At 41.8% G+C, this 20,276-nt stretch overlaps 1 protein-coding gene across 4 annotated transcripts in view; it reads right to left on the reverse strand.

The window, feature by feature from the left end:
- Window positions 1–534: 534 nt before the first annotated feature.
- Window positions 535–20,276, reverse strand: part of GCNT1 (glucosaminyl (N-acetyl) transferase 1) — a 43,571-nt gene continuing 23,829 nt past the window's right edge. The window contains exons 2-4 of one of the 4 annotated variants that reach the window (XM_073345116.2): window positions 10,174–10,236; window positions 7,995–8,053; window positions 535–7,306 (exon numbers count right to left, since the gene is read on the reverse strand). In XM_073345116.2, the coding sequence (XP_073201217.1) occupies window positions 5,890–7,182 (1,293 nt within the window). In that variant the 5' untranslated portion in view covers window positions 7,183–7,306; window positions 7,995–8,053; window positions 10,174–10,236 and the 3' untranslated portion in view covers window positions 535–5,889. Of the gene's footprint in view, window positions 7,307–7,994; window positions 8,054–9,977; window positions 10,107–10,173; window positions 10,279–20,276 lie in introns of those variants that run through there. The other 3 variants (XM_073345114.2, XM_073345115.2, XM_073345113.2) reach the window with 3 other exon arrangements.

Raw genomic sequence — 20,276 nt, forward strand, 5'->3', positions numbered from 1 at the left:
TATAGAACTGGGGCTTTTGTGCAGCAAGTCACACTATTAATGAATGAATTCTCATTATTGATACAACATGCTTATCTTCTTGTGCTGTCTGTGAGTGTAAGAGGGCCTGATTCTGAGTGGCACTGATCCCCCAAACTCCCACTGAAGGGCTGGAGGATCTGGCTCAGAGGCTGTAGTTGTGAACACTTTTTTCAGTCAGATATTAAGTAGATAAGACTGATTTCTAAATAGGCAAGAGTTAAATCGTTGGTATGCCATATTTTCAATAGGAATCCATATATTTACACAGTGCAGTCAATTTGTTTAATTACTAGAGTAACTGATGTAAATAAAGTTTTAGTTATATGCCAGGACAATCGCTTGATTTGCTTTTTAGACTATGAGGCCATCAATCTACATTTGTCATCATTGTCATGGCTGTGGTTGCATCAAAGCACTTAAACACAGAACATCTAGTGAACTGCTGCCCTCTAAGATCCTTCTCTAGAAAGACAGCTTTGATTCATTCCACATAACCAGAATCCATAGAGTGGATGACAAACTTAAACTTCAATCTTTAATGCAGCTTTTCTAGTTACCATACACGAATGAAGATGATTTGCCAGGACAATTGTTATCATTGGCTAAAAACTCATTAATAAATTCAATTTACAACAGCATATACCTCAGTTGGAGCTATTTTTAGGCAGTTTCAGAGTTAAGAAAGCTGGTTTTGTTTTTCTTAAGTCCTCAAATAATTTTTAAACAATCTGAGTAAATACTGTGCCTAAAAATCAGCACCTTTTCCTTAAGTCTTCCCCTTTTTTTTAATTTGAAAGTTGTTCAAGTTAAAAGCAATGAAAGAAAAGCAAAGAAAAATGATTAAGTGATAGTGTGAATACCATATTGTCCAGCCGATAGCTTCTTGCTGGCTACTGCCCTGGGATTTCTTGATGTTCATGGTGTTTCGTATGTGGGACACAATAGTGAAGTGAAAGATGGCGTAGTGAACAGTTGTACAGCTAACTTAGTTACAACTGCAGAGCTCAGAAGGTGACAGGAAACTTAAAAATGAAGTGTTATATTACAGGAGGCAGAGTCTGTGACAGCTAATTAGACTTAGATTTACCGAAAAGCAAAATTCAGGTAGGAAAGAGGTTGCATGTAAGAGTTAAGACATTTTAGGAATAAAGTCAGCCTTTGGTCAACTGAAATAGCACTCTGGTATGGTATCTGTTACTAGGACAACTGTGCTACTTTATCACTATATAGTTATTTATCTGTTCTATTTCCATAGTTACAATAGAAATCAATTAAATGACTCCCCTCCCCCATATTAATGTAACACTAGTGGGTGAAGTATAAATGGGATTTCAGAAGTGCCTAAGGAGCACACATCCCATTGAAAGTAAATGGAACCTGTGCACCTAACTCACTAATATGCTTTTGAAAAAGCTTGTTCTAAAAGGTTCAAAAACGTTAAGACCCTTAGGTACTCCAGTCTGAGTATTCAGATCTTCTGCCCTAATGCTAGTTTATATGCATTGAAATTCTTTTTTTGCATTTTTATTTGCATGGGAAGAAACATGGAGTTAGTCATCAGAGGAAGCATTCAGTTTGCCTGAACTAAAGTTATCCTACTTACAAGGTCTACTGGTGAAAAGGTTAGTGCAAGCATATGAAAATTGCTACCTCTAAACATACATTACTTTTAAAGTTGACCAAGCCAGTTTTCTTTAAAGTAACTCAGAAGTCAAGCCAAGTTTGAAGATGAAGTATCTAAGTTGCCACTTTCCAACTGGAGCATTAGGGAAGAGCATTTTTCATATTCATGGATGTTAGACAGAAGCTGAAACATATGAACAAATTGAAGATACTTTTGATGGGGATGGCAGCAGTAGCTGGTGATGGTGGTAGGTCTCTGGACAGGGCTTTCAGTGTTGCCAGCTCTTGCAATTTTGTCTCACAGTTTTTCTTGGTGTTTTTCTTAAAGCCCCAGCTACTGGAAGTAATTCAGCCCCCTAGAAAATACTGCTTACAGGGGAGTCTAGGCCAGTGGTGAGCAACCTGTGGCCCACAGGCAACATGTGGCCGATCAGGGTAATCCCCTGGCAGGCCATGAGATAGTTCATTTACACTGACTGTCTGCAGGCATGGCCGCCCACAGCTGGTCAATGTAAACAAACTGTCATGTTGCCCAACAGCAAATTACCCTGATGGGGTTGCTCACCACTGGTTGAGGGTCTTGCAACTAAAGTTGAAAGCATGCACATGAATTCAATCAGAAACAGCTTTGTAGTTTCACCACACATGCAGCTAGTGCAAATAATTACGCTTTGGCTTTATTTATTGTGGATTTTGGCTCACATAGCATACTTAAACTCAGTCTTTCTTAAGGACCCACATGTGTTAAATGGACCTGCTACAGAACAGTAATTGCTGCAGAATAAAAAGTTTACAAACAATTGTAATAGTATCAGTTATTTCTTCTTGTACTGTATACAGATTAGTATAGAATCCAGTCTGATCTGCTCTGAGTTGTTGCCTTTTACCTGAAGCTTTTTGTTTGATTAAATCCTCCATGGAACTGGTCAATTGAGACCATTGCAGTATACTTTAGAGTCCACTTTTGTTTTGAGCTTACATTTGTAATGGAAGACTAGCTACTTATAGACTAGTTGTAGCAGCCTCCCCAGGAATATACAAACGTCCCTGAACCTAGGGTTGCCAACTTTCTTATCACACAACCAGACACCCTTATCTCACCCCCTGCCCTGTCCCTTCCACTAGGCCCAACCCCTGCTCACTCCATCCTTCCTCCCTCGATAACTCACTCTCCTCCACCATCTCACTCACTCATTTTCCCTGGGCTGGGGCAGAGGTGTGGGAGGGAATGAGGGGTGCAGGCTCTGAGGTGGGGCCAGAAATGAGAGATTCAGGGTGCGGCAGAGGGCTCTGGAATGGGATGTGGGCTCTGGGGTGGGCCATGGATGAGAGGTGGCTCTGGGCTGAGGCATAGGGTTGTGGTATGGGAGAGGGTACAGGCTCTGGGTTAGGGGTGTGGGCTCTAGGGTGCAGCCAGAAATGAGGGGTTCAGGGTGCAGGAAGAGGCTCAGGGCTGGGGCAGGGAGTTGGGTGCAGGCTTAGGGAGGGGGCTCAGGGCAGGGGATTGGGGTATGGGAGGAGGTGTGGGGTGCAGGCTCCAGGTAGCGCTTACCTCAGGGGGCTCCCTGGAAGCCGAGACATGGCCCTTGTCTCCTAGACATAGGCATGGCCAGGCGAATCTGCGCTCTGTCTCCACCTGCAGGTGCCGGCCTTTTTCTAGGAGGGGAGGGATGTCGCTACTTCCGGGGAGCCACGTGGAGCCAGGTAGGGAACCTGCCAGCCCCAACAACCAGACTTTTAATGGCGTGGTCAGCAGTGCTGACAGGAGCCCCGAGGGTCCCTTTTTGACCAGGCATTCCATTCAAAAACCTGACAACCCTACCTAAAGCAGTAGTTAACCCAAAGTTTTAAAGCCAGGGGCAGCTTATTTTAGTGCTAAAAGAAATATCAGTTGCTTCAGGTTTGGGGTTGTTTGTTTTTTTTTTTTTAAAAAGGATATTGAAGTTTTCACTGTGTATGGCAATGGGCTAAATCTTGTGTTTGATTAAAACTGGCAGAGGTAACAACGTCGCAGATCCTTAGAAATATTCATTTTTGGAAGGGCAAGGGAAGAGAAATCAAGTTAAATTTTTTGCTCTTTTCATATAAAGTAGAGAATAATATTGTAAGTGGGTTACAGGATATAGGCCTAAACCCCTAGGCTTTATCTTTAATTTAGATGCAGAAGTGGAATTCCTATGTTAAAATGCAACTATATATAAAGATGTTTCCAAAGAATTAAGTTATGACAGTTTTAGACAATAGGTAGGTACTGAATGGAGAAACTTTCACAACTGTCTTTATCCAATTTATCAGACTGCAGTAAAAGCAGCACTAAGGAATAGTTTGAATTTTAACACCAAGGCAGTGCTTACATTCAAGGAGTTTGAGTGTAGTCTACAATCTTGCTTTTGTCACATCTACCACAATAGCTGCTTTTTTAGGCCTTACCAGAGACAAAAAGTCAGCTAGAACTTTCCTCTGATAGCATTCAAAGTTGTTGCAGATCCCTTTGGAAGACAGACCCGTACTTTTTAAGATTTAACTGTCTTTACCAAAATGAAGTGTGTCCCCAAAAGAGACCTGAAGTGTTTCTTCCCATTCCTACATCTCAGAAAATTTGATGTATTTATACCTTGTGTTCCATCTTCCTTAATGACTTTCTCCACAGCAGGTTTCTCAGCCCTAGTTCTGATGTCAGAGGGTATAATTTTGCAAACAAGTATGCAGCTAAGTTACACATATGAATAGCAACACTGGTTTCAATAGAACTCCTGCTAGGAGTAATGTTGTTCATCTACACATATTTAAAGGATCAAAATAATAAAAAGTATATACACATTTTTAAACTTTAATCGCTTACTATAGGTGTACAACCCACTATACTAAGCGTCAGTCTCGGCTACCATATCTTCTTCATCCCAAGAAGTTTGGAAGTAGTTTCAAGAATTAGGCCTAAAAGGCTGACTACTTTTATGTCAGTCCTGTTATAATGCACATTGAAGATACATCCTCCATTCTATGCACAGAAGTAGCCCCACTGAATTTACTCTGACTGGGAGCCACCTACCTGAGCAAGGCACAGATTTGTTAACTTGGGGCCAAATCATGCTAACTGTATCACAGTCAGTTATATTTTGACAGTGCTTTGAGAGGACTTTCAAATGTCAAGAGAAAACAGAGTTTCACTTAGAAAAATAATTTATTTGTCTGAATATTCAGTAACTGTTTAAATGTTCTGAGATACAAGTGGGTAGACTGATGTACGTTAACTCTTTCAGAATGTTGAGCCCAGCAGCTCTGCCGGTTAGAGTTGCAACATAAAAGAATTAATTCAATCCTCAGACTAGTTAAAAAAAATTACAAGTGTAGAGAAGTGACATTATGCACAAAAAAATAAACATGATATCAACATTTATATCCTAACAGGCCCAGAATAATAAATTCCCCTGAGAAGATGGACATTGCAGATTAAAGCTATAAATGTCGTCTCTGAAATTAAAATGTAATTGTTCAACTTTAAAATAGTTTTAAACTAAAACAAGCACACAAAACATTACTGTAAGAAGTGTACTTTAAACACAAGGCCTTGTAGTTGCTTGGTGAATATTTCAACTTAAATTCAAGGTTTTCAGAAAAGAAGATTCAGAAGTATGTATCCCAGAATACATGTGGAACCACTGCAAAAGTCTTAGCTTTGGCATATTGATCAATTCCCTTTTATCTGTTTTTTAAAGAATTCCTGACATGCCTTCCCTGAGATCCTTTTGCATCTACATGCTTGCTCAGTCTAGCTTTCTCTCCACCCCATGCCCAACAGTAATAGAAGATTATGAAAAAGGATGGAGTTATGGCCACACAAGATCAGGGGGTTCTGTTTTTTTAAGGCTTTGAATTGAATAGTAGCAGAGATCAAAAAACAAAAACAAAACACCACAACCAAAAAACCTGAAAGGCTACTACTGAAATGTTACACAAGAATAGCTGGACTTACCAGAGGAGCTCTCTTGACCCCAAATATGCATTTTGAGGCTTGGACCTCTTCCAATAATAAGAGTATGTGGTATGGAAATTTGGGGGGGAAAAGTAGTCAGGTGAGACTGAATTGAACCGAACATATCATATATACCCCAAGTGGAGTTTCTCATGCTCATACCAAGGCGATGAGTAAGGTGCAACACACTAATAAATCATCACTACATAATATTTTATCTGCATGACAGCCTTATCAGTGTGAAGCTGTCATACCAAACACAAGATAGCATTTTAATTTTTGTGTTGATGCAAAGCTTTCTCTCTCAAATATTCTTCCAAGCACTGAATTGCGAAGGGGTCAACATCAGTATCAAACTTGTTAGCAAATAAATGGTGTTTCTTTAACATCCAGTTCAAGTCTCCCACTCCAAACACACACACAGCGCGCACATGAATTCCATTGCACGGAGGATAGGGGGCACCTTTTGACACATCCCCTTCAAAATAATGCCACTTCACAAACCTGGCAAGAGCATTCATGTCAGAAACATCATACTTGTCACTGGAAGAAACAGCCCCTGGAACTTCAGGGATTCTTTGAATAGTAGCCCACAGGTATTCATCAGGGCTATACGTGTCTTTAGCCCATTCAATAAATTCAAGGATTTTGCTGTTTTCTAGCACATACTCTACAAATCTCCTACTAGCAACAAAATAGGCACTGCCAGAGAAAACAGGTGTACTAAGAGGTGGAGGTTGTTTGTCTATTCCCATGTTCTTTAGCTTACCATCAACAATTTCATAGTGTTTTTTCCATCGTATTTCTTTGCTGGAAGGCATTTTCTCAGTTTCTAAGCTGTTTTCACCCTTTAGGGCTTTCAATTTCTCCACCATTTCCTGGTTGGTCTTAATAGGAAAGTCCATACCACAAAGATTTATCAAATATTTCCAGTTTGTACTTCTCCTGTAGAGATCTTTCATGCAGTTGAGGTCTGCCTGTACCCTGCTCCACGAAGCATACACTACACTCTCCAATTGGCTGGCAATAAAGACATTATTGAAACAGGACACAATTCCCTTAACTGCTGCCAGAAAAGATTCTGGAGACTTTTTGTCAACATGAATACAGTAATAATTCTGCGGAGCATAGATTGATCTTAGAAGTCTATCAAGCATGTCTATTTTGTGATATACCACTATTGAATAGGCAATTGGAAATTCAGCTTCTTCTTTACTGAGTGGTTCCATAATATACTTCCGCATCTTGGTAAAAGAGGCACAATCTGTTGTCATATTAATATAATCACTTGCTGTTAGCTTAGGGCGTTTCTTAAATGACACAGATAATATCTCAAGCTTTACTTTTTGAATTTCCTCTATATCACCCTGCAGTATCTTAGAGCAGTTAATATTACTGGTAGGATCTTCACCAGTCAGCTCTAGATGTCTCTGACTCAAGAAGTCCAGCTTTTGGTTACTTTTTAGAACAGAAAAGGCCACTAAAATAAGAAGTAGCACGAGGAGGTGCCTGAAGCGTAAAATATGCCAAAAACGAAATTTTCTTCTCAGCATTTCAGACCACATTGGATACCTTCACTTGGCTAAACAAAGTTTCTTTGTACTCATGATCTCAAACCCACTTCAAAAGCTTCAGAGTCATCTGTTCTCATTTCTCAAAAGTGTGTGTATACACACTGGAGGAAAAGCCCTAAAACAAAAACAAACAAACAAAAAAATACAAGTCATTCCTAATACAGTTATTCTGCAATTCAATTCTACATTTTACCTGTGGCTTTTAAATCAAAAGTTGATTTAAAAGTCTTTGCTTTAATGGTGAACAGTTTAGTTAAAAGGAGTTTCCTGCAATTTAGAAAATGTAATGAGTTGGGTGGTGAAAGTTTAGATACAATCTGAGTTTTCCCATTTTATGACCAGCTCTAGTATTGAAGCTATGTATTCAAATGTTAATTTCTCCCTCATACCATAATTTCTACTGCATTATTGGATGAAGCATGTTAATTCTGGCATGGCTGGTCTAAGATAGATTACTTAGATCTGCTGAATCCCTTTTAAAAATGTTGGCATTTTAAAATGCAATAGAAAGAAAAGTGTTTTGTCCCCTAGACAGAACTGGTTTACCCATATCAGATGAAATAATTTAGGGAACCAACTGAGGTTTTGTGCAATACAGAGAATGTGAAGTGTTAGTAGCTTAAGTATTTATAGTAAATATTCCAACCTGAATTTAACAGGGACATTTTACACACACACTCCATCAAAGTTTTGTTGGCATTTCAATTTACAACTCATTTACTGGGGAAACGATTCACACTTCATCCTCTCATTTGAAATACAGCCCCCATGCACATTCAGCATTTTATTCTTGTGATACAGACCCTTAAACATACTGAAGAATGAGCAGTGATGTGACCCTAGGGCTTCTTTCAGGAAAGATCTGAAAAAGAGAAGGGAAAAAATAATTTAGTGTTACATAGTCATCTAGCTTTCAGAGAGTTGCTAGAGACAGCTCTCTAATTGACATGGTATTGCTATTTTGTGGTCTATTTTTAAACAAGTATTTAAATTGCACTTTTGAAGCTGTCTTTCATATCACTCTATGCATGCGACAGCTTACTCAATTGTTAGAGAGCTGGCTACTAGATAAACGTGGACTACAGAGTGTTGAGAGAAATATAGTGTTGTTAGAAATATAGGAATAGCCCTAATTTCTCTCTAGATACAACTACAGGATTTCATATGAAATATCCAATACACAAAAAACGAAATAAATTAAAATGAGTTTGTTATAAATTCAAAGCACTACGATATATATCTTCACGTGTTCACCTGCAATGTACAGTGCATATTTTATGTCCACTAACCCTTAATTAAAATATCTTAACCCCCACCCACTTGAACATTCTCCAGTCAAATTTTCTATAAAGATACATAATGAAGAGTCCTGTAAATAGATGGACAGAGTCTGGAGACATCTGGGCAGTCATACATCTGCAGAAGAGTTTGCCAAGAATCTCTGGAATCTGGATCAACTAAACAGGTAATAGTTTAAGAGTGACACTTTATTTGTATTCACAAATATGCTTGCAAAAAATTAAAAGCTACATTTGGTCAAAAACTTTGTTTTTCCTTTTCTCTCTACCTCCCCTTCCAGGTTTACATGTAAACAATATTGAGACAGCACGAAAGGGAAAAATAATGCAAACTCAATAAATAAGACAGTGGAGGTCTATAAACAATTATGTTGCATCTAATGTACTAAATATCCAGTTCTACTTTTAAATACATCATTTAATTAACTCTAAAGAACATTCAGGTTTTAGTTTCAAGTACTTTATTTCAGAGGTTCTCAAACTTCATTGCACTGTGACCCCCCCTCAGACAACAAAAATTACTATGTGACCCCAGGAGCAGGGGCCAAAGTCTGAGCTCCGCTGCCTCAGGTGTGGGGGACCAAAGCCAAAGAACAAAGGGCTTCAGCCCCAGCTCAGGGGACTGTAGCCTGAGCCCTGACGCCCTTGGGCTTTGGCCCTGGGCAGTGGGGCATGGGCTTCAGCTTCGGCCCTGGGCGGTGGGGCTTGCACTTTGGCCCCAGGCCCCAGCAAGTCTGACACCAGCCCTGGTGACCCCATTTACCCATTTTGGGGTCCCGACCCACAGTTTGAAAACCACTGCTTTATTTAATAGGAAGCAAAATGCTCAATGTATATATGGAGAGATGGTGATGGGAGTCCATAATTTTCAGTGAGAACACTTGCCAGTATGTCAATCTGGAAACTAAAAGCATTAAAACTTTTTACTAACTACTATTCAAGATCACCGTGGAAGACAACCAAATTCATACAAAGTCATGTTTACACTTGCAAAAAATCAGTAGAAATGTAAGTATTACTAATAAAGCTGGTAATAAAAATATTTTCTGCAAAAAAATATTGGAACACAATTTTTGTTCCATGAAAAATTTAACAAAAAAGTTTTTCTATAAAGCCAAGAGTGCCAAAAGTTTTGTTGGTATCTGTCTTCCTTCCCAACTGTCACCCCAATTCCTCGTGGAATGGGAGTGCAGGGGGAAGAAAAGGGAAAACAAAATATTTTCATCCAAATTTAAAAATTTCCAATAAAAATTTCAATTTGTTTGCCAAGCTGTTTATTGAAAAACAATTACTGCCAGTTCCAAATTACCTTCTAACAATTTGTTTTTAGATTTTAAACAGAGACAAATGATCAAGGCTTGAGATTTCCATAACTGAAGAACTGCATTAAGCCTGTTTTTCTGCAACCTGCTCAGTATGAATTTAATAATGTCTGCTAAAATTTTAACTTGTAATTTAGGATTCTCAAACTGTGGCTTCTAAGCTTACTTGGTGATGCCAGTCAGTCTTCATTTGAGGATGCTTACTAGTTGCAGCCCAGATCATGATTCTCAGAAGCAGTTTTCACACACACACACACACACACACACGGCCGTTTCTTCAATGTATAGTCAAAAATGTTTAAATTAGCAGCAGGTGACAACAAAACTGGAGAGTTAGCAAATCTACAGGACAGCAAACTCACACGGCAAGGTGACATTGAGAGATTACGGCAGTGGTAGCTCCAGGCAGCAAGAGAAGTTTCATTCTGCATCAAGGGAGAGGAAATAGACAGCAGTCGGGTAGAGTGCTGGAGGGGAAGGAATAACCAAGTAAAGTTTGCTCTTATTAGAGCACTTATATGTGCCAAAAAACAAAAAGTTTGAGGGACCAACGCTACTCTCCATGCGGACTCCTAGGATTCCATCAGTCTCCAAACTAAATGGATCCCACAACAATTCATTAGTCCCACTGCATTTGCAATTTTGAGTGTTTATAGATCATTTTATAGGAACTAAGTGCTCTGGGTCAGATTTTCCATTGTGGTAGTAGAACGATATGGAATTGGACCAGAAATAGCTCACCCCAACTACATATGCATGCTTATACTGTGTCCTCTGAAGTTAACAGCAGTAGTTTCATATTCTTGTTTAAATAAACTCATCTGACACACATCAGTGCCTCCTCAGATGTGCAACCATCTATATAACAGTTAAAATAGTTTTCTGTAAACTCAAATTAGCTGTAAACTCTATTCTGCAGAAGGGAAATTAAACAAGATGGTAACTCTTTGGTTCAGTTTCCACCTAGGGTCTACAGTAACTGTTCATAAAGCAAAGGGCTGGCTTTATAAACAGGCAAAAATAAAGTCTACAGCTCTGCATTACACTGGTGGTGTGACAAAGCTGTTCCACTCATCCATAAGGGTCTCCACACCTATACATAGTTGCGTGGAATAGGATTACCAAGGAGATTTCCCATCTTCCTAAAGAGGGTGGGAGGAAGGGAAGTGGTAGTTTTAACCCACAAAACTGCTATTAATCACCCCCATAACATTAAAGCCCTTTCCATCAGTTTCTCAGGGCAGGTCTACACTTCAAACGCTGATGTACCCGCTTCAGTGAAGATGCTACTCTGCCGACAGGAGAGCTTCTCCCATCGGGATATTAATCCACCTCCATGAGAGGCAGTAGCTCTGACTGCCTGTTCACATAGTGCTGTTACACTAGGGGCTAGGTAGGTGTAACTACCTCACTCAGGGGTGTGGATTTTTCACATGTCTGAGCGACTTAGTTATACGGATATAAATTTATAGTGTAGAGTGGCATTCTTTTCTTCCTCCTTTGTTCAAGGTACTTTTCTACAGAAAGTTTCCCAGGATCCATTATTACTGCTTATCACAAGTTTCTGCACAAGGACTTTATATAGTTCCCTTCACAGAATGAAGGTAATCAGAGACATACGACTGCCTTCCCCACCCAGTGGGGCATGAAGGTCTCAAATCCCTTACTATTTTGCACTTGTGCAGTCACCCACATGAGTAAAGAGGTGTGAAAGTCTACCATTCTAATTAACATATTGAGTGTCAAGTTTCTCTATAGGATCTGTAGCAATGTAGCTTATTGTTTCTGATCAGCTCTTCCCAAATACTCTCATAGCGCTGTATAGGTTTTGATATAGTCTTGTCTCTGGTCTAACTAACTGCAATAAAGATAAAATGTAACCTCTAGAGAATATATTTAAAGGAAGAGCATAAGGGCTTGTCTACACTGGCACTTTACAGTGCTGCCACTTCCTTGCTCAGGGTTGTGAAAAAACACCCCCGAGCGCAGCAAGTTTCAGTGCTGTAAAGTGCCAGTGTAGACAGTGCACCCGTGCTAGGAGCCGGGCTCCCACTGCTGGTAGCACACCTGTAACGCCCCTCGTGGGGGTGGTTTTTTTGGGAGCTCTCTCTCCCAGTGCTCTGCCGCGACTACACAAGCCATGTTAAAGCAAGGGCCGGCTCTAGGCACCAGCTAAGCAGGCTGGTGCCTGGAGCAGCGCTGCTGAAGGGGCAGCCCCGGTGGCAGCCCCTCTCTGTTTCCCGCGGTGGCAATTTGGCGGCAACTCTTCTGACTCGGGTCTCGCTGTCGGCGGCAGCTCCCTTCCATGTTCCTGTTCTCTCCGGCAGCGGTGTGTGTATTCAGCAGATTTTTTTGTTTTTGTTTTTTCTTCTTGGGGCAGCAAAAAACGTAGAGCCGGCCCTGGTTAAAGCACTGCCATGGCAGCACTTTAACATTGCCAGTGTAGACTAGCCCTAAGGTAAATATCAGAATGTTAGGAGGAGTAAGTTCTGAGACGGAAACATGTTCTCATTCTTCACTGGCATGGGTGTTTACAAAATGCGCTACAGCATCCACAAGAAGCAGATTACTAAAAGAAAAAACTAACAGCCACTCATTTGATTCTGGGAGAAATATTCTGATGCAACATTGGCAATGAAATACAATAACAGAAAGAGGACATTGTAGATTGAAAGTAGAAAGTTAATGTTGCTGGGGCATTAAATGTCTTCTCTACCCCAATACACTTGTTGAAAGCGGGGGGGGGGGTGGAGGGGGGAACTACTCTGTCAAATAATCTGAGATAACTCTAGAAGCAGTCAGGGGAATAGGAAAGCTTTTGGCAAAGAGTTTTGCTAGGACACTAAGGACCAATCTAGTATCAGCTGGTTGAAGGGTGACCAAGGAAGTTCCCATATTTAGGCAAGAACAAATCCTGGTCAGAATCTCTGCCATACTAACTAAGGAACAGTGATCAACACATTTGTTTAGGAACAGGATACATTTCAGGGCAAAGTCAGAGAACATGTACTATACTGCAGGATTAGGACAAGGGCAACTACATAGTAGAATATAAGGCTATGGCTAACCTATAGAGATTTGTTGACAAAAATTATGCCGCTTTAATTAAAGTACTGTTGCATGTCCACACTATGCTCCTGGTGTCGGCAGAGCAGGTCACTAGCAGCTCTTGCAACAACACAGAGAGCAGTGCACTGTGGGTAGTTATCCCATTGTGAAACTGGCAGCAGGGTGCTTTGGGAAGGGTTTGCAGTGCTTCATGGGGCAGGTACAGTGTCACACGATGCGATTGAGAAACCAGCAATGTTTCACTGGCATCCTACAAGATTCAGCTGAAGTGTATGTGGGGGGAACAGACAGAAACAGTGTGCGTGTTGGGGGAAGAGTATGTCGGCATACTGCTTCTTTAAGTTCAGACAGTAGACAGAGCAGTCCCTCCCCGTCCACCTCCCCCACCAGCAGCAGCCCATTCTACCTGCCAGTCTGAGAGAGTCAATTCCATGTTAATGATTCCTTCAGAGTTTTCCTACAGCCCCCTCAGCTGCCAACAGCAGCAGCCTCAGCAGCTTGTGAGCTCTCCATGTTGAAAGGGAAAGGGTGCACGCCTGCAGGGCAGCCAAGCCAAGTTCAAAATATTTATGAGCAGAATGGTCACGGCAAGCATTGTGGGATACCGGGGGAGGCCAGTTATGTCAACATAGCGGCAGCATCTACACTGATGATTTGTTGCTTTAACTTCACTGCAAAAAGCTCTATGCCTCTCATCGAGGTGGTTTTATTTTGTTGGCAAAACAGCAGAGTTTTGCAGCCAAAAGTAGCCTTGTAGCGTGTACACCTCCACTGTTTTGTCGGCAAAAGCTGCCTTCTGCCAACGAAACTGTATAATGTAGACAGGGTCTAAGCAACTCTGAAAAACATAAAATTTTGGTAGTGGCTACGTTTGAGTAAGAAATAAAATTAGAAACTTCATTTAGATAGGTTGACCTACCTCCAACTGTTTTACAATTGTATAGTTTTGCCTACCAACCCAAAAAACCTCTTTAACCAAGGTTGCTGTCAGTTAGCACACATTTACACCTTAGGTCAAAAGAAATTATTCTTCTTTGGGGAGCAGAGAGAATAGAAAAAGCAGGTCACATTTTTGAAAGGATTCATTATCAGGGCTTGTCCACACAGAAAGTGGATGCTAGAAACCTTCTAGCGTGGATGCTGTTAGAACCATTTAATGTGGATGCAGTTTTGCTAGAATAAAGTTGCTTTATACCAGTCATAGCTTATTCTTGTATGGGAAGAGGACTAAACTAGATCAATATAAATCATCTTTATGCCAGGATGCTTTTCCCCTTCTTAATAAAAAATTACCACAACCTAACCAAAAGTTAGTTTTTGAACCAGTATATTTAGACCTGGCCTCTGCTTCTTCAAGAGAAGAAAGATATTTTAACAACTCAGTATTAAGTTGAACAAAATTAGGAAAAAGCAGCAAGTTATTTGACAAAACAGAATAAAGGGAAGCACTTTTTCCCCTCTCCAAAGTCACATAGTGTTTTGGTTTTTGTAGCCACTCCACAACTTTCACAGTTTCATAGGTTTCAAGGAGCCTTGCTGCCTCACGCTTGTAGTCTGGCAACAAGAAAGGTAGTGTTTGTATTTTCTTTAAAAAACAAAACGAAACAAAAAACCAAACAAACCAACCATGGGCCAGTATATTGGCAGGCAGGATCAACAGCTTAGTATTTAAAGTTGTCCACAAAAACTTAAGCAATGCATATACTACTTTCATATAGCTTAAGAATAGCAGTGTTTGGGGCTTAATTTGTGCTGGGGCTTGGCAGTTCATAGCCCCAGCACCTCCCGCCTCCTGACCAGCAGCCACTACTCTCTGGCTGCCCAGCTCTGAAGGCAGCATCATCACCACCAGCTGTGCACAAGGAAGGGTGGCAATACACCATACCATGCCACCCTTACTTTTGTCCAACCTGAAGTGCTCTGTGAAAACATCTCAGGTTAGAAACATTTCGGATGGAACCTACTCTGGTTTTCAGGTGGCCTGCAGCTTTGGGGCAGCCCTGCAGCTCAGGAACCTCAGGCTCCTTGCTGCAGAGCTGGGAGCCTGCAAGTCCTGGGGGCTCTCAGAGCCTCTGGGCTCCCTGCCACAGAGCCAGGAAAGTTTGGGATGGGCTTTCCAAATCTAAAACTCCAGGGCAGCCCTACCATGCAGGCTGGCCAGAGAGATCAAGGTTTCTAGACTCCTCAGCCAGCTTTCTCCTTGGGCTGGCCAACTTCTGCAGCTTGGTGAACCAACCAGGGGTCCCAGGTCTGGGGCAGAGCACATAGCAACATAGAAGACCTGGCAACTGAGGAGTGAAATTTACATAATTCTTTTTGGTTTTATGGGGCCCACCACTGACCAGCAGTTGTGAAACTGACAAGAATCATGTCAATTTCACTCAGCAGCTGCTCAGTCTGGGGAGCATTTTTTGTTTGGGCAACATCAACATATTGCTGCCTGTGTGTCAGGCTGGTTCTCCCAAATGACCACCCCGATCTTGAGAGAGTGTTGCTGCTTAAACCTACCAGAGTTCTTTCAATTTCTTGCATTCCTGGGATTTTTTCCTATCCTGGCATGGTCTCTTAGCTCTCAAGTGCTTACTGAGAAGTGGTTTATCTTGAGCTGCTCTTTCTGTTCCTGCTCAATTTCCCCCCTCAGACTATTAAGGTAAACCAATATATTCATACAACAAAAATAAGCAGGTGAACGTAAATTACAGAGCAGCTCCAAATCTAAATCCACCGCCTTCCCCAATCATTGCTTAGACTTTATGTACCAGCTTGGTTATTGCAATTCCACTCCCCCCTCCCCCTCCCCAAAAAGGCAGTGGCTTGAATTAAAATACTAAATACAAGGATGATGAAAATTGTGCATAATACATGTTTGCAGCAGTTAATCATAAATAGATTTTGCAAATGAGATATACATTGATAAATGCTTTAAAGAAGACCAAAACAGCATAAAAAGCAAAAAGACAGGAGGAGTCTGACTCTCTAGAAAGCATTTCCTTTCAACAGAGTGGAAATGCAAGATAATGTTTGAAGTCTTCAATGATGGTTTAAAATTGAAAAGGATGTGGTAGAGAGGCTCCCCTCCTCCCCTTTTGAAGAGCTATTTAAAGTTCTTAACCCATTTCAAAAAATCAAATCAAAATCAATCAAGTGTTGGTAAGAAACTGAAAAATTCAGTAGTTACAGAAGTACTCTATTGAATTTTGGAGCTCTCTTGGGGCTGGCCCAAGATTGTGGAATGAACAGTCACAGGAAATGAGAGCCATTACTAAGGGTATGTCTGTACTTAGAGTTTTTGCGCTGTAAGTTTCACTGGTGATAGGGAACCGGTAAAAGCAAAGCGCTAGTTTGTGTACTCACTCAATTCCTCAGGCGTCAGAGAGTGTTTACACTACCAGCACTTCCATCGGGATGAGAGCACCGCTGTAGGGCAGCTATCCCACAGTGCAGTTCTCTCGATAGATTTTGTGGGAAGGGGGATGGGGGTGAGCCGAAGGCCTTCTGGGTCTCTGCTCAGTGCCCCATGCTGCCCTGCTTCATGCCTTAGGAGCCCCATTACTTCCTGGCTTCTTCCATGGCATTTTTTTAAAAGCCTCCTGCTGTCTGGCTGCTTTCCCCGCCACATCTACAAACAAAGGGAAAGGGAGCTTCAAACTTCCCGGGGCTTACAGAGGGAGGGGCGGACGTTTGTGCATCAGAGCAGCGGAGATGCTGGCCAGAGTGGTTGCTTTTGGAACTGTGGGATAGCCTTCAGAGGCCAAAGGGTGTTTACACTGGTGGAATGCGTCTTCACTTTCACAGCAGTGCAAAAAGAACAGCAGTAAGAGCTGTACGCCTCTCATGAAGATGGTTTTCTTTTTGCAGTAAAAACTTCTGAGTTTCACTGCAAAAAGTCATTAACAAGTGTAGACGCTCCCGCGGTTTTAGCACAAAAAAGGGACTTTTTGCGCTTTAAATGGTAAGTGTAGACATACCCCAAACCTCTCACCTTCCACTCTAAGTGCAAGGCACATTTCTTTGACCTTGTCTTCTCTAAGATATAGCAACATGTGTTTTTAAATATATGTTTATATTATGCACACGCACACACACAAATTCCAAAAACAAAAACACACATAATATAAAATATGTATGTTTCTATTATGCACACACTTCCACTGGGGAAAGGACGAGAGAACAAAAAGGTGTGATAGTTCTTAGCTCTGTTTCTCAATGCACTGCTGGAAGGTGCTCAGATACTATGGTGATGAACACAGTGTAAGAACCTGTACAAAATACTCAGTAAATGGGGCTAAACTGAAGCGGTTAGTAGATGTATGTGAGAATCAAGGTCCTATTTTACCCATATCTATCTGCTAAGTATCCCTGGTAATTTCAGATTACTTTAAGATTAACTGCAGTTTCTTTTCAATTACCCTATACTTTTTTTTGGTATGTTTCCAGTTTCCCTGCCTCTCATTTCCCCCCCCCTTCCATATTCCATCAAATAATGCTTCATAAAAAGGGGGCAGGGTGGAGATTGGAGTGAAGAAATTAGTATCTCACACCATGACAAGTACCCAAACTGCCTTCTATAGGGTGAAATTCACAAGTCCTGCCAAAAGTTTGAGCAATCAGGATGTGTGTAGCCATGGAAGCTACATCCACAAGGCAGAGACCCCTGCTTAGCCACTTCTTATACACATTCCATTGAAGGGTACTATGGGATGATAGGGAATTTCACTGCCCAGAAGACCTTACACAGGCAGTCTTCCTACCAATTAATCATAGATTTTTCTATAGGTTCCAATCACAGTGATATTTAAGCATTGAATGTCACCCACAGAATATAAATTAGACTAAAAACTAGATACTAATTAAAGCTGCCTGATCAGATCTGCACTATTTTCATTAACCATCTCCATATGTTCTACTCATCAAATGTTTTATCCTTCCAGAATCCTCCTCTCCTCCCACATGTGACAGACAACACAACTCACAGCAATTGTTAATTATGCTGAGCATTTGACACTGGGTCAATACTTGGATTAGATTTTTCATATAGTTTCTCAAAAAGAAAAGGAGTACTTGTGGCACCTTAGAGACTAACCAATTTATTAGAGCATAAGCTTTCGTGAGCTACAGCTCACTTCCTCAGATGCTGTAGCTCACGAAAGCTTATGCGCAAATAAATTGGTTAGTCTCTAAGGTGCCACAAGTACTCCTTTTCTTTTTGCGAATACAGACTAACACGGCTGTTACTCTGAAACCTGTCATATAGTTTCTGGCACTCAGTTTGCAGAAGAGTTTCTTCAAGAAAAACGTGTTTTAAAAAGTTGGTTTGTAGTGACTTAGACACAGAAACTAAGTGTTCTGACAACATAATCCCATGCTAAATGTTTGGTTAAGGAGCAAAATTAACACTATGTAAAATACACTGAGATTAGCTGCATAAATAAGCACCATAAAGGAAAGTATTTCTCTATCCTAAGTACGGTATACTTTGAGCAAGAGGGTAAGATCCATTATAGAATTCAACTTTTTAAAAGGCACAAGACTAAGCAATTTAGAAAATGGGCTAGACACATGTATGCACTTGGCTCTGCTCCATAGTTTACACAAACAGAAAAGCTTACCACCAGGTGTACATTAAAAACCACACTTGGTCAGTGAGCCCTATGCTGGAGAAAACTATTTTATGATCAATGGTGAAACAGCAGGGACTCATTTCCCTCCAGGTATTTAGGAACTGGTTTAAACAACCAAAGAAGCAGTTATTTAATCTTGTACATCGTTTACGTTCTTATCCAGGTTTAAGTAAATAAGCAGTTTAGAGCAGGGGTGGGCAAACTACAGCCCGTGGGCCAGATCCACGCTGGGCTCCGGGTGCCGCTCCAGTGCTCCAGCCGGGTCTGGGGCCATACCACGTGGCTTGGCCCTGCTCCAGCGCTCCAGCCGGGGCACCGCAGCATGGCCCCGCTCTGGTGCTCTAGCAGGGATGGGGGCTGCTCCATGCATAGAAGCCGGAGAAGGGACATGCCACTGCTTCTGGGAGCCACTTGAGGTAAGCGTTGCTCGGAGCCTGCACCCGAGCCTCTCCCCACACCCCAACCACCTGCCCCAGCCCTGATCCCTCTCATCCTCTCCAAACCCCTCGATCCCAGCCCAGAGCATGCTCCTGCACCCCAAACTTCTCATCCCCAGCCCCACCCCAGAGCCCGCAACCCCAGCTGGAACCTGTACCCCTTCCCACACACCTACCCCAGTCCTGATTCCCTTCCTGCCCTCCAAACCCCTCAGTCCCAGCCCAGAGCACCCTCCTAAACCCCAAACTCCTCATCCCAGCCCCACCCCAGAGCCTAAACCCCCAGCCAGAGCCCTCACCCCATTCCACACCCCAACCCCAATTCTGTGAGCATTCATGGCCTGCCATACAATTTCTATTCCCTGGTGTGGCCCTCAGGCCAAAAAGTTTGCCCACCCCTGGTTTAGAGCCTTTCATAAGGCCTCCCAGTTCAAGTCCCTCTTCCGCTAGTAATCACTTTTCAGAAGATTGTTACCTCCAGCACAAGGCACAAGAATGTCAGCTGTAATTAAAAGCTTAAATACAGGTTCGCAATTTATTTATGGTGACTGTGTAGATTTCTGGGCTTGGGCTGGAGCCCAAGGTATGGCACCCCCTCCCCACCCCCCAGCCTGGGCTCTAAGACCCTGGCAGCGGGAGGTGTGTCCCAGAGCAAGCCCTGAAGTCCACACAGCAATGAAGCAGCCCGGAGCCCAAGTTGGCTGGTACAAGCCAGCAAAGGGTGTCTATCTAGTTGCTCAATAGACAAAAGTGGTTTGCTATTACATTGAGGAAGCTGATACCAAGAAGGAAAACAAGCTAAAGACAGACTATGGGTCTGGTGTAGAAGATGGCAATAGGAAGAGAGGAAGAAAAGGAACGTGATTTTATTTTTTAAAGATTTTTTAGCAATCGTCTCACATATAAAAACTTGTCTACTGAGAACTATAGGTCAAATCCACTATTGCTGAGTCCACTTAGACTATACCAGTTGTAGTGTAACAGTGGAAAACTTCAATTTTTTGTTTTGTTTAAAGCCTAAGTATAAGTCCACATTTAAGTGGGCTCATTTTCCAAAGTGCATCATCCACTGACATCATTTTTCTCCCTGCCTCTCCCCTGTGCCTTTCTGGGACCCTCCTTATTGAATTGGTTTTCCTTTAGAGAACAGATGCTGCAGTATTTCATGAGAGGTCATCCCATGACCCTTTTTGCTGAAACTCCATTTCCAAAATGATCCTTCCACAGAGCTCTGACATTGTTGTGTTGAACTAGCTACAGTCAGTGGCAGCCATTCAATGTCTAGCACTTTTGGGGAGGAGGGGGAGAAATCAGGCCATCTATTTCAATGCCTGAATA

The sequence above is a fragment of the Lepidochelys kempii genome, chromosome 5 (assembly GCF_965140285.1).
Source record: "Lepidochelys kempii isolate rLepKem1 chromosome 5, rLepKem1.hap1, whole genome shotgun sequence".
Taxonomy (NCBI): Eukaryota; Metazoa; Chordata; order Testudines; family Cheloniidae; genus Lepidochelys; species Lepidochelys kempii.